The sequence below is a fragment of the Chelonoidis abingdonii genome, chromosome 4, assembly GCF_003597395.2.
Source record: "Chelonoidis abingdonii isolate Lonesome George chromosome 4, CheloAbing_2.0, whole genome shotgun sequence".
In the NCBI taxonomy this organism is placed as follows: Eukaryota; Metazoa; Chordata; order Testudines; family Testudinidae; genus Chelonoidis; species Chelonoidis abingdonii.
In genome coordinates this window covers 88,275,439-88,288,460 of record NC_133772.1, presented here as the reverse complement: position 1 = coordinate 88,288,460, position 13,022 = coordinate 88,275,439, and the positions used below count along the sequence as shown (strand labels likewise).

The 13,022-nt window shown below is 42.6% G+C and overlaps 1 protein-coding gene across 4 annotated transcripts in view; it reads right to left on the bottom strand.

Moving 5' to 3' along the window:
- TTBK2 (tau tubulin kinase 2) overlaps window positions 1-13,022 on the bottom strand; it is a 218,576-nt gene that overhangs the window by 74,935 nt on the left and 130,619 nt on the right. For all 4 annotated transcript variants that reach the window (XM_032781488.2, XM_075065443.1, XM_032781489.2 and 1 more), the window contains one exon: window positions 778-843. In XM_032781488.2, the coding sequence (XP_032637379.1) occupies window positions 778-843 (66 nt within the window). The remainder of the gene's footprint in view (window positions 1-777; window positions 844-13,022) is intronic.

Here is a 13,022-nt window from a genome sequence, read left to right as displayed (position 1 = left end):
ACCCCCTGCCCCAGACCTGAGCCCCTTCCCGCACCCGAATTCATCATTTCTGGCCCTACCCCAGAGCCTGCACTCCCAGCCAAAGCTCTTACCCCCTCCTGCACCACAACCCCAATTTCAAGAGCATTCATGGCCCGCCATACAATTTCCATACCCAGATGTGGCCCTCAGGCCAAAACATTTGCCCACACCTGCTCCAGAGACTTCAACTATTGTATAGTCCCAAAAAAACTGATTAGAAGAAAAACTGCAAAACAGATCCCTATAATACTGCAAATAGGAAAACACTTTCTCCTTTTCTCATCACTTGAGATAGAAGAATAAAAAGCACAGAAAAAAATTAGAAGAGGAAGCATGTTAACATATGATTACAGGGATGTACATCATTTTACCGTGAAGTGAAATGTCACACTGGCAATAGTAGTTTGTCCAAAATTCTCTAATACCCTGAGATCATGATAAGTGGAATATACTGATAATTTCATCTTCCCTGTTCCACTCTCTTGTGGTATGATTAAAACAGTGATGGTAATAATTAAAACAACTATTATGATTTCTGCAACCAGAACACCATTATGAAGATAAGACATTCAATTATCTACAGTGATGTAAAAGTGATCTATTCTTTTCTAAATATTTCCCACAGTCTAACATCTTTCTATATAATAATGACAGAGGGACACAGAAAATGAAGCAAGATTTATACTATACACACAACTGACAGTGTTTTTAATTACTAGAAAACTCAACAGGTATGATATAAGCACAGATACTCACTCTGTTTCTGTGCGCATTGATTGATGCATATCGTACTGTTCCTCGAAAACCCGCAACAGCTCGTGGCTATCAAAGAAGCACAGAGACAAAAAAAATCGAAGATTTTTCAGTATTACAGAAGATAAATCTCCTGATTACGAACAACATGTAAAACCTACTACAGCACAGAAGATGGAGCAAAGGCAAATGTCATTTAGATCCTCTGTCTACTTTCTAGTACAATATCACTGCAAGAGATTCATTGGGGGCTCAAATGGACATGACAAGATGGCGTGCCACATATCCGCATATGGGTTAGCTCCAGGGGAAAGTTATCCTCCACCTAGGTTAGCTTTTGTTTTAAAGAGTGTCAAATCCTCACAGAAAGGGCTCTTAGGAAAAATAAGATGCATGGTGGGTTTACTAATATCTTTCTCCACTGAGGCTTGGTTCTAAATCTCAGGAAGTCTGAAGTTTAAACTATGAAAGGAACAGAAGCATACAAGTATCTTTGAACAATCTGAAGATACTGCTAGGTCCCAGCTATCTTACATCAGAGAACAGCTAGGGACAATTAGGCATTTGTTAAAATTATTTTTATTGTCACAATTATTTTTCAGATCCAGAGGTCAATGATTTGAGAAATTCCAAGAGAGGGAGAACCCATATAAAAGTCTCAAGGCTGTGGGCTGAGAAATAAACAGCACGTACTGAGCACCTCATTAGGCTAACAAAAGGCAAAATATAGCTGAAGAAAGAAATGCAATTTGCTGCATCAGATGTTGTAAGCCAGTAAGCACAATATCAAATCAACCTCTTTCCACAGGGCCAGAAGCACCTTCTTTGGCAGCTTCCTGGTCCCTACTATCTCTCCACAGAACAGGCTACACTTTCATGGGAACTTTTTCCAGTGTGCCTTTCCAGTCCTGGTCATTTAAACTTGGCAGAATCAAGCAACCGTAGCCCTAAAGTGGCCATCCTTGGCACTGTAACTGGCAGCATCTCTCTTTCTTCTTTTTGTTTACTCTAAAAATTAATGCAAGAGACTTGTATAACCAACGCCAGTTCTCACTTGATCTGAGAGGGAGTGAGGGTGAACTCTACTTGCCTGGGAACCCATGCAACCTTTTAGATTTTTCAAAAATAATATGATGAAGAGTTTCTATTTATACACATTTGGAGACCACCACAATATAAAATTATTACCATAATCAGGAAAAAAAAATTTAAATTACCCAACATGGCTATCATTAGTTCACATCCACCACTGTGAGAAACCTTGGGAGCCCTCACATCGGCAGGCAAGCAGCTACTGTCATTGTTTGTAACACCACATTGATTAGATCTGCTCTCAAGTAGGATTCCATATCAGTGTTCCAAAAAAAAATAAAAATGCCCACAGTAGCCAGTGGCCCATCTAAGCAATAGTGAAGCTGAATCAGGATTAGTAAAGGTGGGAAATCTTTTGCAAAAATTTGTAAATGTAGACAGGGTCTTTGCGTCTACTGTAAATAGACTGGGGTTTTTTCACACTCTCACAAACAACCTCTAAATGACACTTGGAAGTAATTTTGTGATTAGGTCTGCTAGAGAATTTAGTTTAAATTTCAGCCAAATTAGCTTTACAGTGTAAACCATCTTATAGTTTTTTATAATGAATCTTTAACTTGTACACCTCTACCTCAATATAACACTGTCCTCAAGAGCCAAAAAATCTTACCACATTAAAGGTGGAACCGCGTTATATTGAACTTGCTTTGATCCACCGGAGTGCGCAGCCCTGCCCATCCCCGGAGCACTGCTTTACCGCATTATATCCGAATTCATTTTATATTGGGTCACGTTATATCGAGGTAGAGGTCTATAAATAAAGGTACAAGTATAAAACCCCTGGGAAAGGACGCATGGTACAGTGATTACAGGGGGGGGTGGTTCTATAAGCCTGACTCTTCCACTCATTCTTTGCATCATCTTGGGCAAATCACTTCACTTCTCTGTGCTTTGGTTTAACCTTTCTGTCAAATGGGAATAATAATCTTTAACAACCTCTCACAAAAGCAGTGGAGTATAGCTAATCTTTGTGGGTCCAAATCCTGTAGTCCCAGCATTGACTTATTGAATCCCATTAACTTCAAAGGGTTTTCTGTCTGCACAAGAACTCTGGGGTCAAAGTTTCTGCATATCCTTGGATCAAAGGCACTATGTAAGTGCAAATTGTCATTAATTATGATCATACACGAGGATTCCTCCAAGCAGCTCCACATATTTGATATGGATCCCCTTTCAGGCCAGTGGATCCTCAGAATTGCTGAAGTTAAGAGTACTTATGTTTGAGTCTTATATGTCCCTTGCTACCCCATAAGGGAGGTATCATGATTTAGCCCCTTCTATCAAGTCTTTATAACAGATATGCCAGTGGTTGCATGTTATGCATGCTCTTCTTCATCTAACACCCAGTCAAGAATCTTTGAGAGCTGGTATGCCATTGGACTTAGATTTTACCCTGAGTAAGGGCTGGTCTACACTACGGGGTAAAATCGATTTTAGATACGCAATTTCAGCTACGTGAATAACGTAGCTGAAGTCGAATATCTAAAATCGATTTACTCACCTGTCCTCACCGCACGGGATCGATGTCCGCGGCTCGCCATGTCGATTCTGGAACTCCGTTGGGGTTGGTGGAGTTCCAGAATCGATATAAGCGCGCTCAGGAATCGATATATCCCGTCTAGATTAGACACGATATATTGATCCCTGAGCAATCGATTTTAACGCACCAATACGGCGCGTAGTCTAGACTTGGCATAAGAGGGCCACATAATTTCATGCTGCAGAAATTCCATGCTATAGTGTAAATTTAAGGAGGGTCTTTCTGTAAGATTTCAGGAAAATCTCAGCTCCCATTTTAAAAAAAAATGGTTTTTTTAGCCCAGCAGTCCTAATGATAAACAAATCAGTAATCCAAGAGACCTTCTTATCTTACAGCTGTTTCTAAGGCTGCTATAATTTAGGTAAATTTCCACAAGGATGTAAATACGCTGAATGGTAGCACTTTTTTGCAGGATGCTGATATATATCATATCCCTAAAATGCCAACGCTTTAGTCTCCTCACTATGAGCAGAGATGCAACCTGTAAATCCCAACAGCGCAAGAACTAAGAAGCACTACTGACTTCAGCGTCTCCAGTTAGAATCTAAAAGCACAGCTGCACTAGAGACTTTACAGCCAGGCAGCTGAATTGATGCAGATGTGCTGCTGTAAGCTCTCTAATGTAGCTGCTTTAAACAGACAGGAGACAGCTCTCCCATTGGTTTAACTACTCCAACCCCCATGAGTGGCAGAAGCTATGTCTGCGGGAGAAGGTCTCTTGCTGACATAGCACTGTCCACATTGGCACTTATGTAAGTGTAACTTATATCACTTGGGGAGTGACTTATTCACCCCCCTAAGGGACTTAAATTATGCCAACATAAGATGTAGTGTAGACATAGCCTAAATAAGGTCAGGAACATATTTACTATTACCAACTGAAATATTTCTCTTTTCATGAGGATAATGAAATACACATGGTGACCGGACAGGACAGGGACCCATCTTTTTAGAGTAATGCCCTTCATTTTCACTAGATAACTAGCACATACCAAATCATTTCCCACTTTTTTGACTTTGGGCAGGGAGATTGGAAAAAAAAAAAACAACCAGTTCCTTCAGAGTTTTGATGCAAAATTTAAAGAGCAAGCTTCTCCACGCTCTATTGAATCCATTAGTCTGTTGTAGCTAAGATCTACACCAGGACAAAAGAAGTTAGTCTTTTTTATCTTATCATATATAAAGAAGGGAACTTCTCACTATGCCTGCTGCTTACTGAATGTTAAAACACCTATTTTAATTAAACTCTAAGTTGCATCACTCACAAAACTATTGATTGTTTTGAAGGTAGAGTTTGTTGGGCCAGTTGAAAATGGGATTTACTGCACTCTGGGCATTTACTAAACTTCTGAAACTGCTGTATCAGAATTCTTGATGCATATCAAAAAGCTTCATGTAATAAAAGATAAGTTCTCAAACCATCCACTTGACTGGAGCTTTCAAAGAAACCCCCTTCTACCACCAACTGTGAAGCTTATTTGTTTATGGATCCCAAAAATGGATGTGTCCAATACTGGTTCATCTACCAGCAACTCAGGATTCTCCACATGTAAAGGACATAGATTATTATACAGCCACTATAAAATGACTAGTTTTTTTTGTTTTTTTTTTTAAACTGGTACTTCCAAATTAAGGCATAGACAATACTTCAGAATGCTTATGGGATGCCAGAAAGGACTGGGTTCCCAGAAGCAGGATCCACAATTTTATCTTCCAGATTCAAGCTCTAAGAAATCTGCTTCAGCAGCAGCCGAGCTTTCTGATTAAAATGGATCACATCTGTATCTTTTTCCATAAGAGGAGAGGCCTTCATGAGACCTCATCAGTGCACGGCTGCTTTTTCACTTGGGACTTTGCAGACTGTATCTATCTAGATTGTAATTCTAGAGCAGTGGTTCCCAAACTTTAACAACCTGTGAACCCCTTTCAATAAAATGTTAAGTCTTGCAAACTCCCTCCTAAAAATGAATATTTCTAGGTATTTTCTCCTCTACACGAGTATAAATTATAAAAGCAGTGATCTTGGAAATATAAAATTTGTTTTTATGACATGCTTATTACACACTCTTAATTATTATTTATCACTACAGTATTTTTATTACACTATGAAAATGGCAACATTCCTCTCACTTTTGTAGCTTGTATCACTTTGAAGAAGCCTGTTATAAGACAAGGCTCCTATGTTTCGTCAAGGAGTATCAGATGTGAAATACCATGAAGATATTTAAAAAGACAACTCAAAGAGTTCTTCCTACACAAGCATTCAGGGATTGAGCAGTCCAGGCAAACAACGCACGTTACAACAAAGCTTAAACTTGTTCTTCGTAATAATTTTAAAAACAATACTAGCTGCCTAGTTAATTTTAAAAACAGCAAAAAATATCCACCTCCCTTTCCATTTCTTATAAGGAGTCTTAAGTTTAAATCTCCTCTTGATCTGCTTAGCTGCTGATCCCTTGCTGCCCAGGGTCAGCTCAGGATTAAACAAAGACTGTGAATGGCTAGCCAACTACTAAAGCAGTTTCTCCTTCCTTGTTGTTCACCCCTCAACTGCTAGAACAGGGCCTCATCCTCCCTGACTGAACTAACCTCGTTATCTCCAGACTGATTCTGGCTTGCATATTTATACTGGACTCTGGAAATTTCCATTACATGCGTCTGATGAAGTGGGTATTCATCCATGAAAGCTTATGCTCCAATACATCTGTTAGTCTATAAGGTGCCACAGGACTCTCTGTTTCTTTTTTACAGATCCAGACTAACATGGCTACCTCTCTGGTACTAAGTTTTACATTCACTAGTTTCAATTAGATCAAGATTTCATTTACAGAAGAAATATAACTATATTATTGGGGTTAAAAATCAATAGTTGCTTTAATATGAGTGAATACCAAGACCTAAGGAATTCAAAAGTCTTCCTGGGACAATTCTCCCTTGCCTCAAGTATATAAAGATAATACATCTCTAATAATTTCTTGGGCATGTACTGTGGATCCAGTCTGCCGACTTAATGCACTTAGAGCATTTTGTGTGGGGACACACACAATTGCTGTATAAAAACGATTTCTAAAAAAACCACTTCTGTAAATTCAACTTAATTTCGTAGTGTAGACATACCCTCAGACATTGAGCCTGAGACACAAATTTTAGGCTGAGTAACAAGAGAGTAGCAGCAAAACATTTCTATTCAAGCAAGATAGCCTTTCAACCAACAACCCTCCCCATAATTTTCTAAAACTTTTACCTTTCCCTGCTCACTAGGAATATGTTAAATTTAAAGTTAAATTCAGAGAGTTCCATGGAATACAAGAACTCTTCTCTTCAATGTGGTAACATATATTTTTGAATGGTGTCTCTTTTCTTTTTAACAAAATCACACTTTGCAATAAATTACTGAATATACACACAAATACACAAAAAACAAGATTACAAGAAGCATCTGTTCATTTAATAGAGAGTGGAATATGGAGGGCTGCAGTGAAAAACGTTTTGAGGAATGAAACAGGAACTCATTAGGAAAATAGGATTTCATTGTTTTATGAGAAATGATTAGATGTCATAATAAGAAGAAAGAGGATGATCTGAAGAGATGGGGCAAAAGGCTATGTCAGATACAATACGGGAGAAGAATCCATCACTCCAATTCAACAGCCATAAACAGAGATGAGAGAGGTCTGAATGAAAATTTTGAGGATCGTGAAGAATACGAACAAAAAAATTTGTATTGGATTTTTAAACAGACAAGCATGTGAAGATTTCTGAATATGTGGCAATATGTTCCCATTTTCAAGTACGGGTAAACTCCTCAGCTATTTCAGTGTCATGTCACACTTTGTACAGAAACTCTGAATAAGATGGAATGAATGACCCAAAGAGGAGATAAGAAGCTAGGCCTCTGAGTTAGTGAGTCAGGAAAGCCTAACTAATTATCAGGATGACAAATGGATATGACATTAATTCACTGGCCCTGCAGATGGCTACATATCAGTGCATTCTGCATCAGCAGTTTATGTGAGGAACTGGTATCTGCTAACTCCCAGGGGCTAATCCCTGGGATTGTTTGGCACTGTACTAGAAAATAGACATGTGGTGGGAAGGAAGGTTGTGGATGAGGGAATATGTAGAAGGGAAGAAGGAGTTAATAATTACAGTAGTGATTTCTTGGATTCCATCAAATGTCACAGTGTTTATCCACCAAGAAATCCTCCTGGGAGTCCTTTTTTTATAGCCCCCAGAATCATTCGTATTGGCTCTTGCCTACTGTAAATGGAATGGAGGTCATTTGAGATAATCTAATCCAAAGGTGAAATATCATGTTTCCTAATAGCAAATCACATTGGAGAGGAAGGGCACCAACTGTGGACATGCTCCACTGACACAAGGAACATTGTGTGAACATGCACAAGCAATATAATTACAGTGGTTTATGATTGTCAACATAACTTAAGTCCAATTAACTCTGTAGTGTAGACATGGACTTGAGAGAAAAGTAAGGGCGGAGATGAGAGCAGGTGCAATGGAGATAAAGATATGGGATGGGAGGGGTCAACTGGGGCAAGTAGAGGGGTTACAAGAAGAGAACAGATGAGAAATGAGAAGGTTACTTATCTGTAACTGGAGGTCCTTCAAGATGTGTAGTCCCTATCTATATTCCACTGAGAGTTATACCCATGCGCCATGTGTCCAGAGCCAGAGAATTTGAAAGTAGTAGTGTCCATTGATCCATGCATGAACCCTTGCTCAGCCTCATGGTTTCTTCTGAAACAATAATAGGTGGGGTGGACTGACTGCACCCTCAGTTCCTTCTCCACCACAAATCAAACAGATCCACAGCAGAGGGGAGGAGGGTGGGACTGGAATACAGATAGGAACCACGCATCTCAAAGAACCTCCAACAACAGGTAAGTAATCTCCTCTTCTTCTCCAAGTGGTGGTCCCTATTGTATTCCACTGAGGGTGATTAACAAGCAGTATCTAATTAGGAGGAGAGTGTGAGAAAGATGACCGAGCTGCTGAACGCAGGAGAGCCACATCGAATGAGGCATCCATCACAGAGTCTTGCACCAAGGTGTAATGAACAGCAAAGGTATGTACCAACCTCCACAAGGCCCCCTACATATGTCCAAAAGCAGTACTTCATGAAGCATGGCCATAGTTGATGCTTGTGCTCTCCTGGAATGGGCTAATACGCCAAGGGGTGGAGACAGTCTTGACAACCAACAGCAGAGCATAATGCGCCCCAAAATCCACTTAGAAATCCTCTGTGTACAAATCACTTGCACCTTAATCCATTCATCTTTTGGAATAAACAGTCTAGGGGATTTCTTGAATGGTCTTGTCCTCTTCAGATAGAAGGCTAAGGCCTTGGAGACGTAGAGGGAGCGAAGGAGCCGCTTCTTCACCAAACTGTGAGGCTTCAGGAAGAAAGCAGGTAAGTGTATGGATTGTTTGAGGTGAAAGTGAAATATGACCTTTGGCAGAAACTTGAAATGCAGATGCAGAGAAATCTTGTCCTTATGGAACATGGTAAAAGGGAGTCCACCATCATGGCCCCAGTTCACCTACCCTTCTCGCGGAAGCAATAGCTAACAAAAAGCCAACCTTCATGGAAAGAAGAGACAGGGAGCATAAGGCCAAAGGTGCAAAGGCCAAATTCATTAAGTTTAAGAGTACATGGTTGAGATCCCACTGGGGAGCCATAGGTTGAATGGGTGGATACATCCAAAGGAGGTTTTCCAAAAGCTGATAGTCAATGGATGTGTAAACACCCAGTACCCTTCTGCAAGGGGTGGAAAGCACTAATAGCTGCTACATGTACCTTGATGGAATTGAGAGCAAGTCCTGACACCTTCAAGGATAGAAGGTAGTCCAAAAGAAGGAGAATGTCCAAGTCCTCAGGGGCAAGATCTGCATCAAGGGGGTACTTGATCCATTTACTGTTGGCATGGAAGGCAAAGAGGTCCCATGCTGGAGTCCTCCATTGGGTGAAAATGTTGCTGTATATGGTGTCATGGAGCTCCCATTGGTGATAGACCACAAACTTCCTGCTCAGAGTCTGCAATCACATTCTGACTCCCTGGAAGATCAGTTGCTACAATATGCTCGTGTGGGTGACACAGGCTCCTATGAATTCCAGTGTCTGTGTGCGCGACTCAAAGTCGATTTTTAACATTTACACTCACCTCCAAGAAGGAGAGGAGTCTGAGCAGAAAGGAAATCAAGGCTCAACCCGTCCTTCTTGATCGCACTGCTAGCAGCAAGTCATCAAGGGAGGGGAATATGGGGACCCATATTCTGACACTAGAGAAAACTTTTTAGTGAAGACTCATGGAGCAGTGGTGAGTCTGAATGGTAAGACCCTTTATTGGAAGTGTTGATGGCCTACTGCAAATATCAGGAATTTTCTGTGGGTTGGACGGATGTCTACATGAAAACAGGCACCTGCATATCAAAAGCTGTAAACCACATGCCTTTTTCCAGTGAGTGCATGACGGCTGCTAAGATGACCATATGAAACTTGGGCTTGCATATGAACTGATTGAGACAACGCAGGTCCAAGATTGGTCTCCATCCACCCTTCTTCTTGGGTATGAAGAAATACGTGGAATAGAACCATGCACCATGGTATGTTGTTGGACCAAGTTCTACCACTCCCCTTTATAGAAGAGTTCACCTCTAGGCCGAGGACACTGTCATGAGAGTGATCCCTGAGGTGGGGCTGGAGCAGAGTCATGGGTGAAGTAGCAATATGAACTCAATCATATAGCCATGTTGAATGACATCCAGGATCCACTTGTCCGTTATCACACTCCAAGCTGGTAAAAAGAGTGCAAGGCTCCTCCCAAAGGGAGTGGGTCATGTGTACGGTGGGAGGCAAGGTCGTTGCGGCAATCTAGGTGCACTTTGAAATATTACTTTTGCAAAGACTGAGCATAAGATGTTGAAGGCTTTGATGCGGAGCCTGGAGGACAGGGCCCTTGGGTCTTCTGTTGCTTGAGAGGATGCTCATAGGACCGTTGATGGAAAAACTGAGGAGTTCTGAATCATGTCAGTGGCATGCGGTAGAACTTGCACTTGGGTGCTAGTGTATAAATACCCGACAATTGTAGAGTGGTTCTGGAATCCTTGACAGAGTGGAGGGAATTGTCAGTCTTCTGATTGAAGTGGTGAGGCTCATCGAAAGGGAGGTCCTCTATGGTATTTCATACTTCCCATGGGAAACCAGACGATATAAAACAGAATGATATGAGAGGTAGCACAATTCCCTCCTCATGATGATCCCCGCAGCCATTGTGTGTGAAGAAGTGTCTGCTGTGTCCACAGAGGAATTGGAGTGCCGTCCTTGCCACCAGTTTGCCCTCCTCTAAGATAGCCTGGAAGCGGGCATAATGTTGCTGGGAAAGCTTGTCTGCAAAGTCCTCCACCTTGCCATAAGTTAAAAAGTCATACTTAGCAAATAGTGCCAGGTAATTGGAAATCCAGAACTGAAGGCTGGCCAAGGAGAAGAGTTTGCAACCCAGAAGGTCCAGCCACTTACTCTCCTCATGTACCACAATAAAGTGTGGGTGTTGTTGCCTGGCCCATTCCATTGCCACATGAGATGGGGGTGTTCCCCAGCCTGGATATAACTGTGGCCTCAGGTAATCTCCATGAGGTGCTTCTTGAGGTGGAGAGTCCAGCCCTCCCAGGTACGGCTTAGGAACATGAACATAAGAACGGCTGTACCGGGTCAGACCAAAGATCCATCTAGCCCAGTACCTGTCTACCGACAGTGGCCAAGAGGAAGGAAGGAAGCACATGAGCAGTGGGTATCATAGGCCATGTAAATAGCCTGGCATAGCCTCACTCATGCTCCGCCCCCATAACTCCTCCTGCCTGCTTCCAGTTCCTGTTCTTCGTGGCCCAAGCTGGGGCAGGGGCAGGGGCAGACTAGGGAGGCTGGGGCTGGTGCACAAGGCCTGGGGCTGCGGGGGCTGGGGCCAGATCGTGCTGCCAGCCCAGCACTTTGGGGCTGGGGTTGGGGGGGCACTGGGACCATGCTGCCTGCAAGGAACTCCAGGGCTGGGGTTGGGGGAGCTGCAGCTGTGCCACCTGCCCAGCACTCTAGGAGTAGGGGTGTTCGGGTGGACTGGGGCAAGGAACCAATGGCAGCCATGGGGGTTCTCTGGGATCTGAGGGGGGGGAAGGAGGGGGAGTCTCAGGACAAAGGGGAGCGTGGGGGCTAACCTCCCGCAACAGATGGTTCACTTACCATCCAGGTAGAGGTAGATACTGCACATGAATGAAATGTGAAATTAAATGAATGAGCTAAGGCAGGAAGCGCAGATCTTGACCCCAGTGTTTTCAGCATAATCCAGTACCCAGGCATGGGTCCAGGGGCGGAGACTGGGGGAAAACTGGTAAAAACAGTGTCTGAAAGTCCTTAAAATCCTAAAACTACTACTAATATTAAAACTACAATAAAACAACAACAAAAAACTCCACCTATGTACAATACTAAAAACATTTTTTTTTTTTTTTTAAGTATGTTACAGAGAGACAGAAGGAAAGCAGAAACTCTGGTCTGGACCATGTGGCAGTGAGAAGGAACTGAGGGCACAGTCAGTCTGCCCTGCCCTTTATCGCCTCAGACAAAACCAAGAGGCGGAGCAATGGCATATGTGCAGACCAACAGACACTACTACTTTCAAATTCTCTGGCTCCAGACGCGCAATGCGTATAACCCTTAGCAAAATACAATAGGGACTATCACTCTTCTTTGACGGGGCGGAAGAGGAGAGAGTTGTAGGAGGGGAAAGGGAAAGGTTACTCGTATTTTGTTCTTGGGAAAAGTTGACAAGATTCTCTACAGAGAGAGAAACGGAGGCAGGGATAGGGGAGGATTTGAGGAATGAGTCAAAGGTGGTGAAAGGCGGCTGGGTTTGTGGGATTCAGTGAAGTTGGAAAGTAGAGTTGTTTAATTAAGATGATGACAGAACTGAAGGATTAAACAAATCTGTAGTGGAGGGCACCAGCCTGCTCATATAATTTCCACCAGAGATGCACTAGAGGAGCAGAGGAAGAGGATGCTGGGAGTAAGGTAGGGCTGGGGTGGGCAGGGTGACCTTGCAATGGAATAGAGGGGCAACAGTGTCAAGGGTGGAGGACAGTGAACCAAGGAATGAATTCACAATAATATCAAAGGAAGAAAGGGAAGAGAGGTCAGGAAAGAGAGGGCTGAGAGCAGACAAGTCATCAATGTTTATGGACTGGAAGTCACGGAAAGACCAACTGACAGGTCATGAGTGTGGGGGCGGGGGCTGATGGGTGATGCTGAAAGAGAACAGACATGAGTCAGAGAGGGGATCAGAGAGACAGCTCAGTGAAGACCAAGTCAAGTGAACAATGGTCTTTTTCATCAGTGGAAGCATTGAACCCAGGCTGAAGGTCTAATGAAGGCGAGAGGGTAAAGAAATATGCAGCCAAGAGGTCAGATGGGTCACCAATGTGGAAATGAAGTCACCAAGAATCAGTGAGGGAGACTGAGAGGAAGCGAAAAAAGAGAGCCAGGAGTTCAAGTCAGAAAGGAAGGCTGACGGGAAGGAATTTCGTGGACAGCAGATGGAATTTGGAGGAC